The sequence below is a fragment of the Dichomitus squalens genome, assembly GCF_000275845.1.
Source record: "Dichomitus squalens LYAD-421 SS1 unplaced genomic scaffold DICSQscaffold_51, whole genome shotgun sequence".
Classification (NCBI taxonomy): domain Eukaryota; kingdom Fungi; phylum Basidiomycota; class Agaricomycetes; order Polyporales; family Polyporaceae; genus Dichomitus; species Dichomitus squalens.
This window is the reverse complement of record NW_006766933.1, coordinates 209,571-231,051: the sequence shown is the minus strand read 5'-3', so window position 1 is coordinate 231,051 and position 21,481 is coordinate 209,571. Positions and strand designations below refer to the sequence as shown.

Here is a 21,481-nt window from a genome sequence, read left to right as displayed (position 1 = left end):
TTAATGTGATTAGCGCCACACGATGACATACATTGTGATTAGCGCCATACGATGACATGCGTCCCCACTGCTCCAGCTAACAGTCCCTCCTCCCCTGCTCTGTCCACACCGTTCAATATGTTCTCCGTCCCTTGCTCTTCGTACCCCATCTCTGCCGCCTTATATCTTACCGCGGCGTACTGGAGTGTTTGAGCGTCATCGTATTGAGAAGGGGCACATGAACGCGTGCTCACGCGTCGTCTATCTCTAATTGATGGGACAGGAGGGCGCACGGACGGTCGGTAGGGCGACACTGGGGCCACTGGTAAGGTATCAGCACGTGCAAGGGGCTTGGGAGGTTTGATACCTCCCTGGCCCGATATCCCAGAGGTTTACATACCTCGTTGTAGGCTACTCGTCTTCATGACAGAACACGTTGTTCTTCCGTCCAATACAATTCAGAGGTCGCCTTTGATGTTCCAAACGTGGACATGGAACCATGGTGATGCGCCATTCATACAGGGCTTCTGGCCGACCGAAAAATGCATCAGCGGAGCGAGAGCGTTTCCGGGTAGGGAATATCACAACGCAAGGACATGAGTCAATACATGTCGGCAAGAATCGTAATCATCTCTACGAAAGCATCAGTAACCAGGTAGGAGGTCGGTGAAAGACAAGGGCTATTACAGCCAGCATGTCGGACGCGGTGCCAAAACACCCGACATCGCGTACACGCTCAAGGCATGGCTATTCGGCCCCCACGGATAGAATCACTGGTTGCATAGCAGCGCTCAACAATACAAGGTCATCGTGCGCGTGATGTGCACGGCACTCGGTGGCGGCGCTCCTCCTCAGAGGGAAGAAGCGGAGCCCGATGGACGGCTACCAGACTCACATGCTCTCCCCCAACCCTGAGACCTGATGGACGTGGTGAATGACAACGCTTAGTCCACCGCCGATCGCTTGCGGCTCGTCGATTGTCTCAAGCGAGACAAGAGACCAACAACTATCTCCGCGATGCGGACCGCTTGGGCTCCGCGGTGATGTCTATGCGCACGAGTCAGCCTCTCGAAATGAACAGACCTCAGTCATATGAATCAACCAATGCTTCGCTGCCGGCAGGATTTCGATCCTCTTACCCGATCTCGTGAGGTGAGCGCCATCTAGTAGGATCACGTCCAACATGATAGATGCGCTCCTGAACGCACACCCGTTCCTGCGACGTGCACCCCCGTGCTGGGGCGTTATGGCTGATAGAGTCCACGAATCCGATGAATGACACCACATTCTAAGACGTAATGCGGGAAACACGATGACCCGTAAGAACACCCGCGCCGTTATACGTTGGCCTTGTCAGGTGATATGGCGACAGCTCCATTACTGGGGAGTGGCTTGGCAGCCAGGGACAAGGAGCCAGATGTGCTTTCAAGGAGAGTACAAGCATGCCAGAAGCCGAGGGCATGAGGTCGGTAGCGGCGACGGACAAATTGCTGCGGAAGCATTGAGAACGGTGCCGTGAGCGTGATGAATCCAGGTCAGCGGGCACTCTCACCTACATCCTTGTCCTCTAACAGGCACCAGACATCTATATCTGCTTCCGGACCGACATTGCGAGGCACAGACTCCATTATGACATCCAGTCCTCATTCGACGCATGGTATCCTGGTCCAGTGGTCCGCAAGGCACCTCATGATGGATCTCGTGGTTTGACACGAGCCTGGAGTTTTATACCATATATCATGCAAGCGGATACAGCGGTCTAATCCTCAAGTCACTGCACTAGCCTAGAAACACAGAAGCTGTCCAGAGGGAGTACGGTCAGACCGTAACATGGCGATATGCAGCAGCCAGCTCAAGGCAACAATTCGGAAGATGCCGGGCCGAGACGACCGACTCACTATTTTGGTTACGCAGAAGCGCTCGACTACGTTCGTCATCACGACTTTCTGAGGCCGGTCAAATGCTTACGACGTACATAGTCCTTCGCACAATATCTCATTCGCGACCTGGGACTAAGTATTGTTATATTTTATACTTGAACTGTTACAGCCCCAGCCATTGCATAGTATCCCGTTTAACCCCCATGAGAGCGGTTGATTTGTCTGTTTGAAGTGATATAGCAATGTACTGTGCGTGCGATATTGGCACTCCGGGTGTACGTTTCCCTGTTCAATTAGGCTGAGCCCCGGACGCTTACTCTTTCTGCTTTGTAGAACATCACCCAGGGTGACCGATTGTGGTTAATGCCCCGCGTGCTCAGACAACACCTCGATAGGTCAAAGCAATGTCAGTGAGAGACCTCTTGGCCGTTGCTGCTCCTATATGCCCTATCAAGTACTACCAACTCAGCCATGACTATGAGAGGCGCATAATGACGTCCAGTCACTCGTTGCCTCACCGCAGAATACCCAAACTTTTCAGCCTCTGCAGTAAGTCCAGGAGCGAGCCTACTGTAAGGCAATGCGACCGCTCCCTTGCCATGTGAGACGTTACTATTACGAAAGCATGCAAAACCTGCATTGCGAGAAACCGCTAATGATGGAGTGGATGTAATATACGCTCCCGCCATGAGAATCGTCCACAACCGAGCATCGACTCATAGCCGCCCAAGCTAACATGATTTCCCATACGCCCACAAAGCTCCATACCAACCGGACGGCTGATCTGACATATCGGTAAGTGATCTCCGTGGCAATCGTGGGAATTAGTCATCAGATGCAGGCAGCGTCGCTAGCGTTCAACGTTCAACGGCGAGCGGGTTGAGGCTAGTCGCCATATAGTTATCGCAACCGCGACTCATTCGTGTCCCATGTTCTGTTCAATGCCATGCTCGACAGACTAATACACAGATAGTTGAATACACATTCCAATGGTCCTTGACATCGCATTCTGTACTCGTAAAGCCGGCTATGGCTACGTCGCTGCATACACGTTCAACGAGATGACGACTCCGACAACCGCTCCTGATCTTCCAATCGGTGATCACATCCTTAGTGCCGGGCCGTAGGGAGAAGTTGCATGCTGCTAGGCAGAGCGTGGGCTCGCGCCTGGATGAGCCATGCCATGAGTATTGCATAACATAGACCTCGTAAGATCATGATCTTGGACATACTGGACTCACCCGCCCATGGGTTCCAGATGGAATCTGCGATGGACTGCCGATCAGTATCATCTACAAAAGTTGAATTGCTCCCGTTGCTGACATCCTGGAGGGGAGAGCCTTGATAGAGCCGTGAGACACGTATATGGCTCAAAGTGCGAAAAGCGACCAACCTTCCTCTCCTGTGACCAAGGTCAGCTCCGAAGGAGAGTTCAGCACTGGTGGATGCTGGTCGTCTGCCGGCTGTACGCGTGTGGGGAGTGGAGGAATCTGTCCATCGACTAGAGGAAGGCCCATCATAACCCAGCGAGACTTAGTCTGAGCGGCGACAGAGCATCAGATCTCCTCAAGAGTCTTGGTAAATAAGACCCACTCACCAACACGACGTTCATGTGTGTGTCGGTACTCTGCTGCCAATCCTCTAGGAACTGGTAGAGCCTGAACTTCGTTGAAATGTCCAGGAGCTTCGCAGCCTCAAGTTTTTTCCGACTCTGCTGAGATTCCTGCAACAGCCTATAACAAATTACCAGTGTCAAAACATACCACACAAGTTCCGACGAGTTCCTTACTTTCCCTGGTCGCGAACCATAGGATGGTAAAGTCGGGCCGCTTCGAGCGCTTGTCTGTAGTTGGGATTACACAGAATGTCGCCAGCCTTGTCTAGGTTCCTGACGACGGGAACGTCGTCGGTAGCATCACCGATGAGCTCGGAGAGAGCTTGCCCAAGCTCAGTGTTGACCGTATGGTCTGCAACCGCGGTAGCTGCGTTTAGGACGGTCTCCTGGACCGCTGAGAAAGAGAGGCCTTCCGTGATAGGAGCGACTACGATGATTGACTAGTGGCAGGGAGCGGTGCTAGTGCCAGCCAGCAGTAGACGGAGGGGATGCTGATGGCAGCTTCACATTGCCGTGTGTTTTTAGTTTTCACGCGTGTACGGGGGGCAGTCCGAGACTACAATAGGCTGAGAAATATAAGCCGGACGCCCCAGTAGAAGATGGTTCACGACGTTGTTCAACTTCTGGACAGCGGCGCCCAGGAAGATGTATAATTTGTCCTTATTTGCGCCCGTGCTTTCCCGGCGCTCTCGGTGCACGCTCTCCGAAACCTCGCCCCTCCCGTTCCCTCCTCATCTGGTATACCTCTGGACTGTGCCTCTCTGTGAATCCCCTTCATCGAATACAGGATGACCGAGGCGATGTCATCTAGGGGTATGGGATCACCCATCCCTCAAGTTGTCCTGGACGAGTTGACCGAACCTGAGTTATGGTGGCGCGATCATTCCGAATGGCTAGCTGAACGGGGATATAGGCTTCGTCCGCGATATAGACCGGGCTGGAAACCTTCGTGGTTAGAACATCCGGGTAGATTCCTCGGGAGCTACGAGGATTTTTACGGTATTGAGGTGCGTTGTCGCTCGTCACGGCCATCACGCAAGTTATGACGAGACCTCACAGAATCCGTTCCTCTTGGATGCCGTACGCGTGTCTGACAATGCTATGGTCGCCCTGAAGAGGGTTTTGGCTCATATGAACCCACACGAATTTGAGATCACCCAGTATCTCTCGTCTGAGGCCACTCGTTTGGACCCCCGCAACCATGCCATCCCGGTTTGGGATTCCTTCAGTGTCCCAGACAGCCCGGATAGCACTATCCTTGTGATACCGTTCTTTCGCGCCTGCGCAAGTCCTCCGTGGCAGACCGTTGGCGAGGTCGTATCGTTCCTGTTGCAAGTCTTCGAGGTATGATTACAGTCTGATGGTTTCTGGACCTCCCTCACGACTGTCCTACAGGGCATGCAGTGGCTACACGATCACCACACAGCACACAGGTAGTTATCATCCATCATAGTTCATCATCTCTATTGCTGAGCTGTCCAGAGACTGCAATGCCAACAATATCATGTACGATCCGCGGCCGATGTATCCGAACATGTTCCACCCCAGGAAACCCAACAGGACTGTTGATTTTAAAGCGCGAGCTAAACACACAACGCGGACAGCTGCACCTGTCAGGTATTACTACATCGATTTCGGGCTGTCTCGTCGATATAATCCAGAAGATGGGCCGCCGAGGGAACATCCCATAGAGGGCGGAGACAAGTCCGTCCCCGAGTTCCAGAACTGGAATGGGGAGCTTGTTGATCCTTTCCCTACCGACATCTACTATCTTGGGAGCATGATTAAGAGGACCGTTCTCGAGGTGTGTCGCGCTGACTGTCCCTAGGCGTCGGCTTACATGCTTTCCATTGTCAGCCATATCGCGGGGCTGAGTTCCTTAAGTCCCTCGTCGAGGACATGACTCAGCAAGACCCGTTTAAGAGACCAACGATTCACGATGTTGTACGTCGGTTCGACGACTTGTGGAAGTCTCTCGGTTTCTTCAAGCTGCGATCCCGTCTAGTCCAAGTCAAGGAGGACTCTTACACGAGACGGTACCGAACATATCGTCATTTCTTCCGCACGTTGAAGTACGTTGTGTCGGGCAAGGCCGCTATACCCCTCCCTTCGTAACTATTCTGTCCTCCTGTCGTGTCGTTGCTCTCACTTTTGGCTTTCGTGCTGTACTGCTCTATTGTATGAACGGTCTCTTTACGACGTCAGGTAGCGGTCCACCGTCACGGTCGAGTGCTTGTGACGTCGTACTTCCAGCTCAAGCCGATGTTACGGATCCCGAGTTCAGCAGAGAGGATGGGCGTGCGCCATCAAACGAGAGGCCTTGCTCCACCCGTACTACTGCCTGTCTCCTAGTCGTCCAGCACCTGTGCATAGCATCGGGCTACCCGGTACATGATTCCGACACGGCGTGTCTCCACGACTGGCATCGGTACATTCGTGTCGGATGCTCACCGTTTGTAGAAAAGCGGGGGTCAACATGTTTTAGTACGCTGTGCTTGCAATCTATCTTTCACAGTTAAGATAAGGGAAGTCGGGCGTGACCCGAGCGGGTCGTTTGGCTGCATCGTCATGTTCCCCGTGTGAGCGGCCATGAACATGGGGGGATCGAGCCCTTCACTCTGGTAGTAGTCGTCTCAAGACATGCACAGCGTCAGCCTAGCCCTAGTTCAGGGACCATACTCACAGTGAGTCAGGTGAGTCCCATCCCGCAACGAGGAGATGAGCGCGCCGTTGACTATTGTCGCTCAGCGTCTTCCTCGGTGTGTCCAGGTACGTTCCCTGCTGGGCGGGGTGCCTGACCAACCACTGCCGCGGAGGCGTACATCGCTCCATCCATGGTGATTCGCTCGTGAGTTGTGGCAACGCCCAAAAACGGCTGCCAGCGGCACCTGAGTTTGACCGATGCGGTTTCAGCTGTTTAGATCAGATCAGGGGAAAGGTGCAAGCCCTGCAAACCACTACTTGGATGTCTCGGATCCTTGGAAGGCCACTACGTTGTTCCATTTATTGTCTTCGCCCAGGCGTGTCGTGATAGGAACGCGGAGGCTGGCAGTGCGAGCGTGGAACGGGGGCGCGCGACAAGCATCGGTAAGTGTTCGGGGCCTTGTTCAATCTGACATCTTGCGCCGTGAATGCGACAAGACCTTGTGGTTGGCTCCTGAATTTGTACATGGCCGCTTCCCAGCATCACACCCCATATACCGTAACCCGCCCGCTCATCTCCAACACGAGGCTCGCAGAATCGCGTAAACTTCACATACGCCTACAAACGGCGTCAGACATCGGCAAGCACTGCCTATGCGTCGCGAAGAATGTTGTCTGGATCCTTTGTATCACATCGGCCTATTATCCCTATTATCCCTAATCTGTGGGAGGTGGGGCAGCCTGGTCCGGCGGGCGTGCAAGTTGCCATCTCAAGCGCATCCGAGTCGACAGCTCCGGGGGCCGGGTGCAAAACTGCATGTCAAAATAGCTGTCAAGTGGGTCACGCATTGATGGACGTTGCAAACAACCTTACGGCAATGAACAAGGAGTCCTGTGTCGAGAGCGTTCCAAGTAGTAGCGCGACAGCCTGAGATGGACGTGGATTCTCGCGGCCTGGTCCGCAAGACATCACCATGGATTCCATGACCTGAGGCCCACAATGGGGCGCGATGTCGGCCGTCGTGCAGCAGGACACCGCTGCCTATTAGTCATCAATTTAGTCCATAGACATAGAAGCGACCTAAAGCAGGAAACTTCGTAAGCGCACGACAAGCCATGTCGGTATCGTCTCCGCCGAAAGACCGCATTCTTCAGACAGGGACAAGCTATCCGCAGCCTTTCCATGAACGATCCTGTGTCCATATAATCTAGTTAAGTAAACGCGCAGACGACGCGTTACAAACAGTCCAGTGACAGCGAGATTGCAAAATAGCATGGGCGACAGATAGCAGTATGCGATAGGCAGGAAGCAAGAAAAGTATAACGTTATCGTGACATAGGGGGACTGGGGAGAGCAGGCATCCTAGTCACCATCCAAAAAAGGGTACGAACGACGTGGCGGCATGCCCGATACAATCTGGGTATCCCAAGTTCATCATCGTATACCACACGCGAGCGCAAAACTCGCTGTGGAAGGGAGGCACGAAGCGATTCAAATCGCGTGAAGGCATCATCCATGTTCGGACGATTCGCTGGCTCCACCTGAACCATATCCTCCACCAGCGGCTTCATGAAATTGAAGCAACGGCTCTTCTGTAGGAGCCCGTACATACGGTGAGAAGCGACTGATAAGACTGTGATGGCGTACTCACATTGATGAAACGTTCTCGGATGAGATTACCGAGGCAGTAGATGTCGAGCTTGTACGGGTCGAGCGGCGCATCACGATTCTTGTATTCGGGGGCACTCTTATCACCACCCAATGCAACACGAAGGCGAGGAGAAGGCTCCTCAGGGGATAATTCATATGAGAGCCCGAAGTCGATGTAATAGTATTTGGGGGGATAGGATGTTCGGGTGCGCGTCTTGATCGAACGTTTGAAGTCGTAGCTCTTGTTGGTATGGATGGGATGAGGAATCTCAGACAATAACGGCACGGTGTCCATCATGACATTGTTGAAGTGAATATCACTGCACCACTTCATCAGATATACGTTTCGCCACAGAGATGGTTCGTTCTCACCAATGTGCAAGGTGGTGCTGATGCATGAATTGCAAACCCTATGTCAGACACAGAAACGTCATACCAGGTGTTCACCGCGAATAGTATACAAAACCTACCTCAAAAAGCTGTCGCCAACATTCGACCACTTCGCCTACGGTGGCGAACTTTACTCTGTTGATGCGGAGTAAGTACGGCATCACCAGAAAGGCGACGTTCTCGTCCAAGGGCGACTGCAAGATGTCGTATACGGGCGCAGTGTGATTGCGAGGATCGTCAGCAAGGGTCGAAGACATTGCAAAAGCACGAGCAATATCTTCCTCGTCTGGGCATCTAGACCTATCAACTTGTTTCAATGCGACGATGCGGCCGTCAGAGATGCGTGTAGCGTCCAGGATGGTAGTACTCTGCAGAGTATCAGGCATCATGCTTTGATACGACGATTCAGTACGACTCACCAGAGTTGATTGTCCATCCTCACAGTCAAGGATGTTTTCCTTGGATTTGAACCACGATGGCTGCCAATCTATTCGGTAGCGTGGGCGTAGCATGTAGCCCACTTCCGCGAGCCATGTTTGATGATTCCGCCAGAAGTACTCGTCGTCGAAAAGGCCACCCGTGATCGCATGTTCACTGACTGGGTGAGGATTCGCTGTACCTCCTTCCCCAAACAAAGGTCCCTCAGTTGACGAAGGCATCCTGACGTGAATGAAATGAAGAGAGCAAGCGGAAGGGGGAAGGGTAGTAGGTACCTGCATGCCAATGCCCGGCGTGGACTTGTTTCTCCGTATTTGTCGCAGGCGCCAATAACGTGATTTGAAATATGTGAACGCTCGACTTGATCACGCTCCCGTTGCCTGCTCTTCTTGAACGTCCACAGCTCAGTAACATCAATTGGCCTGGGTTCTGGCGCCGCTTTTGTATTCCAGAATAGACATACTCCCATGTCCCCACAAATGGCTGTTCTCGCTGCGCACGAGGGTGAGCATTTACGTCCGAGTCCTTCCCGTGGACTCCTGTCATCGACCCAGTACAAGGGGATATTTTCGCATTTGCATCTTTCCTGAAACTACAAATATCTCAGCCTGGAGGTACTATTTCCAGATCACATCGCTCCATCCTCACCCTCGTCCTCATCCTCGTTCTCTCCGATCTCCCATTCCTCCCATTGTAGCATCATCCCCGATATGTTTGTTAAACCGAATGATGCCTTGAACACAATCGTGGAGAAGGTCGTCATCAAATCCTTCGTCATCTGGTATGACAACTCGTCACCGACTCGCAACAAAGCACAAGCCATCAAGATGATGTTCGAAGCCAGCGAGTTCATCGAAGAGCATAAGGACTCCATTCAAAGAGAAGACTTCCAACATCTAGTAAAGTTGACTAAGCGGTGAGCCAAGCTCTGCCTAACAGTGTGCACATAGAACCGCAGGCAGCCGCTAATGGTCGTGCCAGCTTCGACCATGCAAAACAAAACACCAAAACGCGATGGCGGGACTTGGCGAAGCATCCGATCAAGACGTACAACCATGCGCGCGAGCTCAGGGGATTGTCAAACCAGCTCATGGATGACGCAATGGTCTGTCTTTCTCGTGTTTACACCGCTCAACGTTCAGCGGCTGACGGAGGCGCATTTAGACTGCTTCTGCTCGGGGAAAGGTAGAACGGGCAGAACGAGAACGGCGTGCAGCAGCCGAAGCCCATAAGACTGAGGTGGCTAAGTCAAGCAACAATACCCAGAGCCCTCGGGCGCCCCCAAACCCTGCGATTATCGCGCCGACGGGTAGCGCTGTTCACACCGCTAATGACCTGCCTCCTGGGTGTCCTCAAGCGATAGAGTCTAGACAAGGTAGGTCGTAACAAGCATCTTCTTCTGTATCTCACTAAGGTCTCGTATAGTGCCTGCCGCTGCACAGGCAGGCGTGCCACTTCGCATCTCCACTCCTAACGGACATGTGGAGTTTCCCGCCAACATCGGTATAACAGCAACATATCGTGAGTGATTGTAGTTGATGTCCTGTCCTATTGTTGGCTCAAGCCTGGCTAGACCAAGGGTACAGTGTTTTCAAAGTCATTCCTGACACGCAAAATCCTGCCCAAGCCAGCGAACAGAAGACGATCAGAAGATCCGTGTCTATTTACTCAGGTGTGTCTTGTTATCCTGACCTATGTCATCTGTCTCAAGCGGTCATTGTCGTATTACAGTGACACAGACGAAGCGTGTTGTGACCTCTAATCGTAAGCACTCGACTGACTTCCCGTTACCCTAAAGCCTCATCTTCACCTTTGAAACTAGGCTCTAAGAAACGTCACACCACCAAGTCGCACACGAGCGGAAACGAGAGCGAGAATGAGACTGAGGGCACAGACGACGATGTCGTCCTCGGTCAACAAACCGCCTCAGAGGAACTTGAGGTTGTCAAACTCACCGACGAAGAGGCGGAGGCCTTCGAAGATGCCCTCGAGGATTTTCTTGAAGCCTCTGACGAATTTACCGTCCAGGGGTTTGACGAAACCTCTGATACACCTGCAGTAGACGAACAGGCAGACGCCTCTGACTGTACATGTTCCCCCGGGCCTCAGTGAAGAAGGTGCGATCTGATGTATATGTATTGTACCACGTTAGGTGACCCGACCTGTAGCCGTACTGGCATAATCTGGTGGCACTGTTGCTTAAATCTCGTCTATGTAGCTCTGTTTTAGGACGTCAGTCAATGTTGAGATCAGTTGTCGATATCAAATGTCCTTGGATCGTTGGGACTCCATGACGGACCCTACAAATGGGATCACTAGCCTGAGAGGCGCTCGTGTCGTTCACCATTCGATACAAAATGCGGTCGAATACACTACAAGTGCGACGGCCCAGAACCATATAAGCGACGCGGAGGAGGAGAACAAGTGAACGGCGGTAGCCAGCTCGAGTCGGCCGCGATTTGGCTGGATGCGCACCGGAGACGTGGACCGGCCACGATCGGGCGCTCGACTGGCACGCGCCCATCACAGCGGCCAGCGTACGTTTGTCCGCTGCGCGAAAGCATTTCGCCACTCATGACTTGCTACTGATACCCCCTCAACCTCGGTCTCGGCTGATTTCTGAACACAATATAGTAATCTGATTGCGGTTTGAACGTTGTCGCTGAATTGCATCGTCACTAGGTTCGGCGCAAACCCCTCGCACGGGAACGCGAGAGGCACGCGGACGGTCTTGGTCGAGACTAGCATCGTCACGCAGTTCCCATGTCCATGTGAATGGCCACGAAAACGGCCGGCTTCGATGTCTTCGCCTCCATAGCTACATCAGAAGATCCACAGCTTCGGCTCTGCCCACATCAAGGAAGCATACTCAGGTGAGTTCCTCCCTGAAATGAGGACGTAGCTGCGTCATTGATTATCGTCCCAGCTTCTGCCTTGGTGGGTCCAGGTGTGCGTGCTGCTCGGCGACGCGCCTTTCCACCCATCTGATCGCAAGCTAGTAGATAGGTGTCATTCAATGCAGGGCGATAAGGAGTCGAGGCTCGTTCGCAACGTCTGCTTCATCATGCCCTACTCCTATCAAGGCACTGAGATCACATGCTGAGCTTCATCAGCACTATCCCGCTTGTTCCCATGCTTGAGGGCAAACAATTGTTTTGAGGATTGTGCACTGACCCAACTGCCACGCTGACCCTGTATATAGCTTTCGCGCCGGCGCATCGCGATGGCGACTCAAATAATACGAAGAATCCGCTTCTCTCGATGGTAAATGGCGATGCTGCCATGGAACGCAAGACGCGGGACAGAAATAGGTACGTTTTCAGGTCTCGTACAACGGTCTCGTACAAAGTGACAGCTCCGGCTTAGTACTTCCCGAGGACTTGTCAATCACTCCTCGATCTAGACGTAGCCCCATTCCAGTGACTAGTACGCCATAACAGCGTCTCGCTGGTGCAAGTCTCCTGAAATTTCACGTCATGTCTCCAATGATGACGATCTCCGTCGCTGGAGGCGATGTCTCTAGGGGGTGTCCCCGACACGTGGGTGACAACGTTACATAAACTTCACATACGCCCACCGACTGCCTCAACATGGTGCTTCTTCGATGCACTGGCAGCGCGCCGGAGGATGGCGTCTGGTTCTATGTATCGCGCTGGCACGGTCATTATCAGGGGCAGATGACTTAAGTCCAGTCCGGCACTCGTGCGAGGTGCCATCGCTTGCTAAGAGCACTCTAGTGCAACAGACACGGTTCCTTGTGATGGCGAGCTTCAAGACACGCGGTTAGATTGATCACTCGACGCGGGGACAACGCATACCTTTCCAGGTGAGCAATTCTGGATGCGCTCATAACCGCAGCTACGTAGGCGCGGCGGAGGAACCTCTTAGGGTCATAGTCGGTACTGCTGAAGTAATTTCTGAGCGGCCTAGGTGGAACACTTTTGACTATGAAGCTCTTGCACGCATGAGTAGCTTTGAAGATGCACCGTTCATTTTCGAGCAATACAAAACACATCACAATCGGAGCGCACGGTTACTACACAGGTCTACGACCGGAAACTATGCACCCGAAGGTATACTGATAGTCGGACTTCGCGACCAATCGAGAGGGCAAGCAAAAGGCTTCACCTACGTGGTCTCGTCCATGCCTTACTGAGGCATGTTAGCCTGCGCCTTCAAGGAGTTCTATGACAATGAGCGTTAGCACGCAGGGATCCTATAGTTCTGAAGCTCTCCACCTACCGTCATGGCCATGACATGTTAAGGAAGGCTTTCGCGTCCTGCTCCCACTTGACCGCGCGCTCAGCTTCCTCGACGCGTCTCGTGATTACGAGCATCTTATCCTCGGGTATCTGAGGTTCCGCACTGTGCAACCGTTGATTAGCACTGAACGTGCGGGGCAAGTTAGACGTGACAAACCACTTAAGAATCTGCTCGACTACACTGGGTGACAAGTCGGACGTGTCATCAGAGTCGAGAGCGGCGCGAATTTGCGGAGGGAGGTTGTCAGGGTTGATGCGGATCTCAGATCCGAGGTCGAGGTCGGTGTATACAGTCGGGATGGCAAACGTCGATGCAGCGGAGTTGACGTCTGAAGTCGGGGAAACGGTCATGGCTGGGAGGACGGGGTAGAAGGGATCTGATGCACCAGGGTATGCGGGAGAAGGTGACATCGCGATGCTATAAACCTAGGACACACATGCGGGCGCTGGGTATGTATCTGGCATGAGCATAAGCGTACCTTTCATGATGAAGGCGGTAAGAAGACAATGATGGGCCGAGAATAGTATCATTGTCCCAGTACTGACAGAGATGTCTTCGCTCGGCACTCGACAGGCTGTTACGAGTCTAGAAAAAACGAGGGGAAGGTCAGAATTCGAAGAAGGGATGGGAGCCCGCCTGTTCGGTTGACCTGTTGTGCCTGTATAGCAACGCAATCTGCCCAAGTCATTCGGGAGCGCATGGGACAAGGGTCCCAGGTGTTATGAGGTAACCATAGACAAGGTTTCTATACAGGTTTCAGGCAATACCTGGGGATGAGAAGGCAACAAATTAACACCAACCTCCCAAAGTAGTCAACCTGCCGTGAATACAAGGACGTTCGGTCTGACACGATCGTGCATGGGGTTCGATACGGAACTTCATGGAAGTTGATCGATAGTACTATAGGCACGTAGTGTCGATTAGTTCCCGTGTAAATATCTCCCCCTGCAGAGTATGTCAAGAATCGGAGAACTCAGCTGGAGTGCTGTGCACATCGTCAAGTCCCGTCACGGCGTACTAGTAGGAAGTCGCTGCAGTCTTGCGCCTGGGGTAGTCGTGGGAAGCAGCGGAATTCTCCGGTATATATGTGGACCATGCGCGTGATTGCCGAACGATTGCCATGTTCGGACAAGGATAATTGCACAAAGAGCTCTTCGCGGCCCTTCCATAAACGATTGTTGGTCCGTATGTTCAGTCAACAGCTGCACAGATACAGACCCACATTTGGCAACATACATGAAGTCTGGTGAGGAGGCCATCCGCCACTACGATAGAATCGCGATTCGTCTGAGGCTTGTCAACGTGCACCGTCCGCTCCGGATGGCTATGTGTACTAGCATCCTAGCAGAGTCATGACTGGCAATCGGTGAAGCGAGCTATCAAGTTGCGTGTCGTTCCGGGACTGTAGAGGACGAAACATTTCCAATGGGGAGTGCAAGAGGGGGCCCAATGAGCTGAGAGGGACGATGTTTCCGAGGCTCAAGGCTGTAAAGGCCACCGAAGATAGCTGGCCGTCAGAGACGGTAAGTGTTGGGCGAGCACAAGAGCGGGATGGATTGTAATCAAGTGGCATGTCTCATTGAAGTCAATGAAGTAGGCAGGCAGTCAGGCGTCTGAGCGCCCAAATCGACCCTTCGGCTCTGGAGGTTTACACTTGCGTCAAACGTCACCGATACTTCTCTGGAGGAATGACAAGGACCGACAGTATTTGTGCGAGAAATATAGACCCTGAAACTACGTCTTGAGGGAGGCAGAGAGGTTGCTAGAGCGATCAACTGCGAAACCCCACAGGACCCCGACCGACTCTGAACCTTGAGTACTTAAGTCACGGTCAGCTACTTGCATGTTCTGAAAATCATCTGACAGTGTTCTAACAACAGCTATAATTCGCTCAGCAAGCATCTTATTTCACGTTCAGTAGCACGCTTGCTCCCGGGTATTAGAAGTGTACGGTACATCACACGGTCAAATGCAGGGGAAACTTGCATGCACGGACAGAACTGAGTACAGTCAGCGAGACATTGACATTGCTCAAGCCCGTAGTCAAGGACCAATGCATGAATGCATGAATGCATGCCGTGGTTCAGCTGCAGCAGCCTCTCACGGTGCAGTTAGATCGTGAGCACCAGGCATCTGTCTAGACTACGTCGCAAGATATCCGCTGAGCGCCGATGGGAGAAGGTCGTCATGCATGAGTAACGGTGTGGTCTGCAGTGGAGAGCACACGCAACGATATGGCCTCCGGTGTCCTTGTGGGAGGGAATGCTTGCTCTTCAATGGAAATAGAGATGAAAGCAGTCATCATTAGTCGACGTCCCCCAAGACATATATGGGAACGCACCTTCAGGGGCGACGGGTGCAGGCTGAGGCTGAGGCGCTGGCGGGTACTGTTCGTTATCGGCGACATGCACTCCGACCCAACCTTCCATCAACGATCGGGTTTCCAACGCTGCAATCCAAAAACATGAATACGCAATGGAATCATGACAGAGACTGGATACAAGCATACCAGGATCGACAAAGGCACCCTCGAGATGGGCCGCGTGGATGTCCGACGAACGCTGGCAAGCTCGATATCAGTAAATGACAAGGACGCTTCAATTAATCTTACCTTGATTTCATGATATAGATCCGTCGCCCGACCTTCCAGGGCGGACGCCCGAGGAATGAGCTTGACATGCGCAAAGAACCCGCCTTTGTTGTAGGACTCCATCATTCCTATGCTAGTGTTTGCGATACTGGGGAAAGTCATGTGAATGCTCTATCATAAGGGTAGGCAATGGACCTACTCGTCGACGCCTAATTGAAGCTTGGTCTTTCGCTGAACGGGCAGAACGTCTCGCCGAAGCTCGGCTCGGCTCTTGTTCACTGCGTCGTCAACACGCCTGAGGGTCGGAATAACTTGGATGTTGGTGATCGAGCGAACGACACCCACGCCTGGGACGCCGGATGCCGTTGCGATGTTGGCCGCATCCTGAGTCACGCGTTCAGCAATGCCAATAGCTTTGTCCATGGTAATCGGGATGGGTGTACAAGAGAGTTGGATGAGAAACGGACGAGGAGCGCAAATTGGACTGGGGGGAGGCCTGACCTCGACGCGGAGGCTTGCGTTTAAATCTGTGCGAGGTCGCACCGTGAGAATCCGCTATATCAGACGTGTATCACGGTCCTCGTAGCTGCAGCTTGGATTCGGACTGACAGCCATGGAGAAGTGCAATGGCAGAACAACAACAGCCACTGGCGACTCGCTGGTACTCCAGAAGCAGTGATTGCTGCCGTTCCATACTGTCGGTTCCCCGCTTTATCGGCACACAACAACAGATCATTCTTTGGGCGTCTATATAACGCGGGTCCGCGTTGGTTGGCTCCTCCCAGGTCCCCCGCCCCTCCTACCGCCTCTTCCTCTGAGTCTCAGAAATGTCCACTCCATCCGAATCCACTCCACCCGAAATCCCATCTATCAAACCGGGCGAACTCGATCAGGATGAGGTCTGGTGGCGAGACCATCAGGTCTGGTTACAAGAACGAGGTTATTTGCTCCGGCCTCGCTATAGCCCTGACTGGGTGCCATCTTGGTTGGCTGGGAAGGGCAAATACTACGATTATGAGGACGGCCAACGTCTTCCGGTGCGTTCTTCCTCTCCTCCCGGAGCTCCTTCCTGAACTTGTGCATAGCATGGGCAGCTCATCGACGCTATGCGGGTCGCAGATGGTGCTACGGTCGTCTTAAAGCAGGTCCTGCGCACAGAGCATCCCTATGAAGTGGCAATTACTGGGTTTCTTACTTCGGAGTCTCTGAAGTCGAATCCGAAGAATCACTGCGTTCCCATCCATGAGGTACTACAAGTCCCCGAGGATGGCAATATTCAGATATTGGTGATGCCTCTACTCCGCAAATTTTATGACCCGCGCTTTCTGACGGTTGGAGAAGCTGTGGAGTTTTGTCGGCAAGCGTTTGAGGTGAGTCGTCCATGCTGGCAAGTAATCGAATCTAATCAATGGTCGTGACGTGAATAGGGTCTACAGTTCATTCATGAGCACCATGTCGCCCATAGGTGATAGGTCTGCTTTGATGTCGCTCACCGCTTGTTATACTCATCGGTCGCACGCTAGGGACATCTCGGATCTCAACATCATGATGGATCCCCGACCACTGTTCCCTCAACTTTTCCATTTTGCCCGCCCGTCAGAGACTCAAGACATGAGAGGGACTGCGAGGTATTATACTCGCACCCGGTATCCTGTGAAGTACTATTTTATCGACTTTGGCCTCTCTCGGAAGTTCGACCCTGCGGCCGGACCACCGCGTTCGCGACCCATCTGGGGTGGAGACCGTTCAGTCCCTGAGTTCCACAGGTCGCTCGGACCATGTGACCCATTCCCGACGGACATCTACTACATAGGAAACGTCGTCCGTACTGTGCTTCTACAGGTGCGATCGTTCTCTTTGGACTCGAACTGGGACGTTCCTCACTCCTCCGCGTAATGCAGGAGTATCGCGGTCTAGATTTTATGCAGCCACTCGTCGATGAGATGGTTCAAACCGAGCCAGGGAAGCGGCCGACCATACAGGAAGTCGTGTCTCGGTTTGAGCTGCTCATGGGATCGCTCAGCACATGGCGCCTGCGGTCGCGGCTCGCTACGAGGAACGAGAACTGGCTCATTCGATCGATTAGAGTGATCGCGCATGCTTTCCGGACTATTTTCTACGTTCTCATCTTCCGCCCTGCTCTTCCCAAGCCGTAGTCACATCCCCGCTCTCCGTCACCCTTATGCAGCGGCCCACCGTCTATCAGAATACGACACCCGTCGAGGCTCAATCTTCGCTTCATTACGTACTTATCCTGGAAAGCTAGTACTACGGCGCTTTATCACCCTTACGTCTCTGGGACTTCATGTTTGTTGTCGGGGACCTAAGCAGCGCGTGCGCCCGCATGGCTTTACTTTCGCATACATATCACACCGTGCCTATACGTGGACGTAATGCTCGATACCACCCGCGCACTAACAGCGTCAATGCCATCTCCCTAGAGTGCCGCAGACTGCTTGCGGGCAATGCACAAGGGAAGGACATGCGTCATAGCAACAGGTACTGATGGTAATTTGGTCGCGTGGAGACAACGACAGGCAAAAAATACATAAATCCCATAGCTGCCAGATGTTAAGAGCCGTAAGCGTACCCGATCGGAGTCCAGGTACCGTGGCGTTCCTTGAGAATGCCCTGTAAGACGTGGTGCTTCAAGTGCCGACAGTTGCTTGTTTGACTGCGCCTCGTGCTTGTGCTCAAGTACTTCGAATGAAGGACTGTCGTTCGGGAAGATGATCACCTAGCAGCCGTCGACTGTCGATGACCTTCGGAGCGATTGTCTTAGCAGAACGAGCCTTTCGATGCAATCCAATGGTTCCACGAGGCAGAAACGAGAGCCCTTGAGCGGTACCATAAAAACGGATCCGACGCTTCGAAAACTGCCCCCAGGCAGAGGGAGCGTTCGAGCCTGACAGAGCTGACGCGCATTGCGTGGACGTTGGGTGAATGACATAAGTTGGATGCTCAAATTGTCGTCAGGTACTACGAGGGCAAAGATGACATGGGCAGGGGAAACCGAGGTAGGTGATCGGCAGCCACATACCACTGCAAGATCAGATGTGTTGCCGTAACGAAGAGTATTACCGCGAAGAACAAGGACTCCCGAGGCAACGGCGAAGTGTGTAGGACATGGATTCTCAGGCTGTCGATAGCAAGAACAACAAGGAAGATCAGCAGTCGTCTGAGCACGGAGACCGTCGCAAGTTCACGGCCTGAAGGTCCCAGTTAATGTCAAAGGATGGCGGGCAGCACGCGGTTTCCCGGGCCAGCCAGACGTATGGTTACATACGTGGGAAAATATATTTGATCTGGATGTCTCACAGCGCCCAATTCGTCGCTATTAATTGTTCCAGACCTCCCACTCCCCAGTAGCCCTGTCATCCTCTATGGCCTTCCCGGAAGAGTCTCCAGTACCGGAGCCTCTAGTATCCCACTCTGGTGGTCAACTAGGTCCGAGTGAAATTTGGTGGCGAGACCATCCAACCTGGCTGCAAGAACGTGGCTATATGCTTCGTCCTCGTTACAGTCCAGACTGGACTCCTTGAGCAAATGGCAAGGGTACCATCTTTGACTACGAGGATGGGCACCGCACATCGGTGAGTATCTTGAATAATCCTTCAGCAGTTCTCCCCTTCACTCCGTAAGAGAGCGGACGTCCTCGACGCTACGCGACTTTCGGACGACGTTATGGTTGGACTGAAACGAGTAAGACAAACGGACCATCCATATGAGGTAGAGATAGCCAAGTTTCTCTCCTCTGAACCTCTCGCTTCCGACTCCAAGAACCACCACTCTATCCTAGTACACGAGGTTCTCGACGTCCCTGACGATGAAGATCACAAACTTCTTGTTATGCCTCTCCTGCGCCCCTTCTCCGATCCCCGCCTCCTGACTGTCGGAGAGGCAGTCGAGTTCTTCAGGCAGTTTTTTGAGGTATGCATAGTCTATATGTGGTCGCTCTCAGCATTTGTTCATATCTCTGACGAACCAGGGTCTCCGTCTCTTGCACATTCATTATGTCGCCCACAGGTTCGTAATCATCGCGTTTACTTTGGGTCGCGTTCTGAACATCATCACAGGGACGTCGGCGAGTTCAACATCATGATGGACCCTCGCCCCATGCTTCCACGCATGTTTCACTTCGTGGACGTCTCACAAAATCGTGAGATGACCGGCAGTGCGAAGCGTTATACTCGCACCTGGCGCCCTGTGAAGTACTCCTTCATCGACTTCGGTCTCTCTCGCAGGCACAATCCCGCTGCTGGCCCTCCTCGGTACCCGCCAATCTGGGGCACGGATCGCACTGTTCCGGAGTTCGCTCCAGCCGTGCGATCCGTTTCCGACGGCTGTTTACTACATGGGCAATGTCATTCGGGAGAACTTCCTCCAGGCATGTCGTTTGATCATGACATCTTGAACTTTCCTCACCACGCTTCGCAGAAATTCGAGGGCCTCGATTTCATAGCGCCCCTTGTGAATGACATGGTACATGATGAGCGGACAAGTCGACCTACCATGAAAGACGTCGTGGCTCGATTTGCTGTCCTGATGGGTTCCCTTAGCACATGGCGTCTCCGTTCCCGATTATCTGTGAGGGGCGAGCATTGGTTGATACGGTCGTTCAGAGTAATCGCCCACAACTTCACGACTCTGTTCTACATCCTGACCTTCCGCCCTGCCCTCCCGCGGCCATAAGTGGCTGAGGTAAAGCGATACCTGCTTCAGGAAGTATATACCTACACGTGTACTACGACTATGAAATCATTTTGTTTGGCTTGTCTGTCGCGGTGGTCCAAGACGTGGGATCACACGACTTCGTACCTAGTCTACCTAATGGACGCGGACCTCCAGAATGTCAGTAGCCTCCATGGGACAGTGGTTCAAGCACCAGGGTATCGGGGTCGAATGCGCTGACAGCAAGTCGACGTATCGCATACGGACAATAAGCTAAGTACCATGGCGAGAAGCGAACCATCAAGGTTTCGGTAGCGCGGACTCTCTGCGGTTCGACACATACTCCCTCGTCCGTGTAAAGTGCTCCAACGACTTCAACAAATTGGAGATAAAAGTCTCGTCCGGGTACATACGACAGCATGATACAGACATTTACAATGAACGTAAAGTTAATCGGAAGCATCATCCGCGTCCTCGGCGTCCCCTTCATCGGAAGACTGCGGACAATGGAGATGAGTATACTGTGGAACTCAGATCAGGTCTGGGGAGACAAAGCCTACCGCGTCGGTAAAAGGGTCGTCGCCTTGGGCAGATTCCTGATCGGATTCTGGAGTTGGTTCTACACCTTCTAGGATCCGGTCATCCTCTGCGCCCCCTATATGAAGTGAGAATCAGTGAATAGCTTGCGAAATAAATGTAGATTACCCTACCGCGACGCCGCCTGTTTGAGCGAGCTCTTAGAGCCGAGGAGACTATAGGATGTCAGCTGAGAACTGAAATGCGGGTAGCAATGGGTACAGTAAGACACGACTTACGGGGAGCTGATTGAGGAGTTGAGGACGCCTTATTCCGACCACGTGGTTGTTCCTTTGCCATGAGACACCATCAGCAAAAAAGCGAAAGAAATGGTCAGTTATGTCCGGGATCCGTCTTACACGGCCAGATTGGCGAGATATGGCAAAGGGATGGCGAAAACTGGTAGAGAATCGCCAGGTATGATCTGCAATGGCCGGACCTTGCGGGGCGCTTGAACACTGATTGTCACTTCTGGCTGAGTGTATGGTCTTCGGGTACCGTACTGCAGCAGAAATCTGGCCAATATTGTACATTTTTGACTAGGTCAATGAACATAGATGGTCAATGTTTGGTGTCATTCCTGCCATGGATGCCCAGGCTCACACTACGGAGCGGTCATTTATCATGCTGAACTAGCCAACAGAATTATCACATAATCGAGTATGTAATTTTGATAAATTATACTAATTGGACGCAAACTACTATACACGGAAGAAGGACGCACTGCTACGAATAGAATCAGACAGGGTTAGGGTTAGTAAGGCTAATCGCTGACTGAGCACGAG

General features: G+C 52.7%; 9 protein-coding genes across 9 annotated transcripts; 4 read left to right on the top strand and 5 right to left on the bottom strand.

Annotated features, from left to right (window-relative positions):
* Positions 1-2,791: 2,791 nt before the first annotated feature.
* DICSQDRAFT_140239 (uncharacterized protein) lies at positions 2,792-4,046 on the bottom strand. Its single transcript, XM_007369595.1, has 5 exons — positions 3,649-4,046; positions 3,457-3,592; positions 3,253-3,397; positions 3,101-3,199; positions 2,792-3,026 (listed from the first exon to the last, which is right to left on the bottom strand). Exons 1-5 carry the CDS (start codon positions 3,666-3,668, stop codon positions 3,004-3,006), a joined length of 423 nt encoding a protein of 140 aa, XP_007369657.1. The 5' UTR covers positions 3,669-4,046; the 3' UTR covers positions 2,792-3,003.
* A 159-nt stretch (positions 4,047-4,205) lies between these two features.
* On the top strand, positions 4,206-5,853 carry DICSQDRAFT_140238 (uncharacterized protein). Its single transcript, XM_007369594.1, has 5 exons — positions 4,206-4,481; positions 4,534-4,818; positions 4,870-4,907; positions 4,957-5,278; positions 5,332-5,853. The coding sequence occupies exons 1-5, from the start codon at positions 4,263-4,265 to the stop codon at positions 5,587-5,589; spliced, it is 1,122 nt and encodes a 373-aa protein (XP_007369656.1). The 5' UTR covers positions 4,206-4,262; the 3' UTR covers positions 5,590-5,853.
* A 1,454-nt stretch (positions 5,854-7,307) lies between these two features.
* Positions 7,308-8,838, bottom strand: DICSQDRAFT_92009 (uncharacterized protein). Its single transcript, XM_007369593.1, has 5 exons — positions 8,578-8,838; positions 8,239-8,526; positions 8,141-8,178; positions 7,770-8,088; positions 7,308-7,710 (listed from the first exon to the last, which is right to left on the bottom strand). Exons 1-5 carry the CDS (start codon positions 8,815-8,817, stop codon positions 7,444-7,446), a joined length of 1,152 nt encoding a protein of 383 aa, XP_007369655.1. The 5' UTR covers positions 8,818-8,838; the 3' UTR covers positions 7,308-7,443.
* Positions 8,839-9,277: 439 nt separating this feature from the next.
* Positions 9,278-10,870, top strand: DICSQDRAFT_140237 (uncharacterized protein). The gene is made up of 7 exons (XM_007369592.1): positions 9,278-9,512; positions 9,578-9,701; positions 9,761-9,971; positions 10,022-10,117; positions 10,170-10,268; positions 10,328-10,360; positions 10,419-10,870. Exons 1-7 carry the CDS (start codon positions 9,307-9,309, stop codon positions 10,706-10,708), a joined length of 1,059 nt encoding a protein of 352 aa, XP_007369654.1. The 5' UTR covers positions 9,278-9,306; the 3' UTR covers positions 10,709-10,870.
* A 1,970-nt stretch (positions 10,871-12,840) lies between these two features.
* Positions 12,841-13,269, bottom strand: DICSQDRAFT_173781 (uncharacterized protein; the record flags this gene model as incomplete). The annotated part of the gene is made up of 2 exons (XM_007369591.1): positions 12,841-12,961; positions 13,016-13,269. 2 exons carry the CDS (start codon positions 13,267-13,269, stop codon positions 12,841-12,843), a joined length of 375 nt encoding a protein of 124 aa, XP_007369653.1.
* A 1,718-nt stretch (positions 13,270-14,987) lies between these two features.
* DICSQDRAFT_183092 (uncharacterized protein) lies at positions 14,988-15,906 on the bottom strand. Its single transcript, XM_007369590.1, has 5 exons — positions 15,649-15,906; positions 15,471-15,597; positions 15,369-15,420; positions 15,201-15,308; positions 14,988-15,130 (listed from the first exon to the last, which is right to left on the bottom strand). The coding sequence occupies exons 1-5, from the start codon at positions 15,870-15,872 to the stop codon at positions 15,045-15,047; spliced, it is 597 nt and encodes a 198-aa protein (XP_007369652.1). The 5' UTR covers positions 15,873-15,906; the 3' UTR covers positions 14,988-15,044.
* A 370-nt stretch (positions 15,907-16,276) lies between these two features.
* DICSQDRAFT_68877 (uncharacterized protein) lies at positions 16,277-17,605 on the top strand (the record flags this gene model as incomplete). Its single annotated transcript, XM_007369589.1, has 5 exons — positions 16,277-16,486; positions 16,535-16,819; positions 16,877-16,914; positions 16,973-17,324; positions 17,351-17,605. 5 exons carry the CDS (start codon positions 16,277-16,279, stop codon positions 17,603-17,605), a joined length of 1,140 nt encoding a protein of 379 aa, XP_007369651.1.
* Positions 17,606-18,881: 1,276 nt separating this feature from the next.
* Positions 18,882-20,141, top strand: DICSQDRAFT_183090 (uncharacterized protein; the record flags this gene model as incomplete). Its single annotated transcript, XM_007369588.1, has 3 exons — positions 18,882-19,379; positions 19,438-19,475; positions 19,526-20,141. The coding sequence occupies exons 1-3, from the start codon at positions 19,134-19,136 to the stop codon at positions 20,139-20,141; spliced, it is 900 nt and encodes a 299-aa protein (XP_007369650.1). The 5' UTR covers positions 18,882-19,133.
* A 428-nt stretch (positions 20,142-20,569) lies between these two features.
* Positions 20,570-20,996, bottom strand: DICSQDRAFT_173777 (uncharacterized protein; the record flags this gene model as incomplete). Its single annotated transcript, XM_007369587.1, has 4 exons — positions 20,570-20,617; positions 20,681-20,775; positions 20,831-20,872; positions 20,936-20,996. 4 exons carry the CDS (start codon positions 20,994-20,996, stop codon positions 20,570-20,572), a joined length of 246 nt encoding a protein of 81 aa, XP_007369649.1.
* Positions 20,997-21,481: the final 485 nt, after the last annotated feature.

Bases quoted from the DNA above. Each gene is read 5' to 3' on its own strand.
- DICSQDRAFT_140239 (XM_007369595.1), bottom strand. From the start codon at position 3,668: ATGGTTCGCGACCAGGGAAA. The intron at 3,200-3,252 runs GTTGGTCGCTTT...GGCTCTATCAAG, and splicing joins CTTGGTCACAGGAGAGGAAG to GCTCTCCCCTCCAGGATGTC. The intron at 3,027-3,100 runs GTGAGTCCAGTA...TGGCTCATCCAG, and splicing joins CATCTGGAACCCATGGGCGG to GCGCGAGCCCACGCTCTGCC.
- DICSQDRAFT_140238 (XM_007369594.1), top strand. From the start codon at position 4,263: ATGACCGAGGCGATGTCATCTAGGGGTATGGGATCACCCATCCCTCAA. The intron at 4,908-4,956 runs GTAGTTATCATC...TGAGCTGTCCAG, and splicing joins GATCACCACACAGCACACAG to AGACTGCAATGCCAACAATA. The intron at 5,279-5,331 runs GTGTGTCGCGCT...TTCCATTGTCAG, and splicing joins TTAAGAGGACCGTTCTCGAG to CCATATCGCGGGGCTGAGTT.
- DICSQDRAFT_92009 (XM_007369593.1), bottom strand. From the start codon at position 8,817: ATGCCTTCGTCAACTGAGGGACCTTTGTTTGGGGAAGGAGGTACAGCG. The intron at 8,179-8,238 runs GTAGGTTTTGTA...TGTCTGACATAG, and splicing joins GTTGGCGACAGCTTTTTGAG to GGTTTGCAATTCATGCATCA. The intron at 8,089-8,140 runs GTGAGAACGAAC...GAAGTGGTGCAG, and splicing joins CAGCACCACCTTGCACATTG to TGATATTCACTTCAACAATG.
- DICSQDRAFT_140237 (XM_007369592.1), top strand. From the start codon at position 9,307: ATGTTTGTTAAACCGAATGATGCCTTGAACACAATCGTGGAGAAGGTC. The intron at 10,269-10,327 runs GTGTGTCTTGTT...GTCGTATTACAG, and splicing joins ATCCGTGTCTATTTACTCAG to TGACACAGACGAAGCGTGTT. The intron at 10,361-10,418 runs GTAAGCACTCGA...CTTTGAAACTAG, and splicing joins GCGTGTTGTGACCTCTAATC to GCTCTAAGAAACGTCACACC.
- DICSQDRAFT_183092 (XM_007369590.1), bottom strand. From the start codon at position 15,872: ATGGACAAAGCTATTGGCATTGCTGAACGCGTGACTCAGGATGCGGCC. The intron at 15,598-15,648 runs GTAGGTCCATTG...GACTTTCCCCAG, and splicing joins CTTCAATTAGGCGTCGACGA to TATCGCAAACACTAGCATAG. The intron at 15,131-15,200 runs GTGCGTTCCCAT...TTTCCATTGAAG, and splicing joins TGCACCCGTCGCCCCTGAAG to AGCAAGCATTCCCTCCCACA.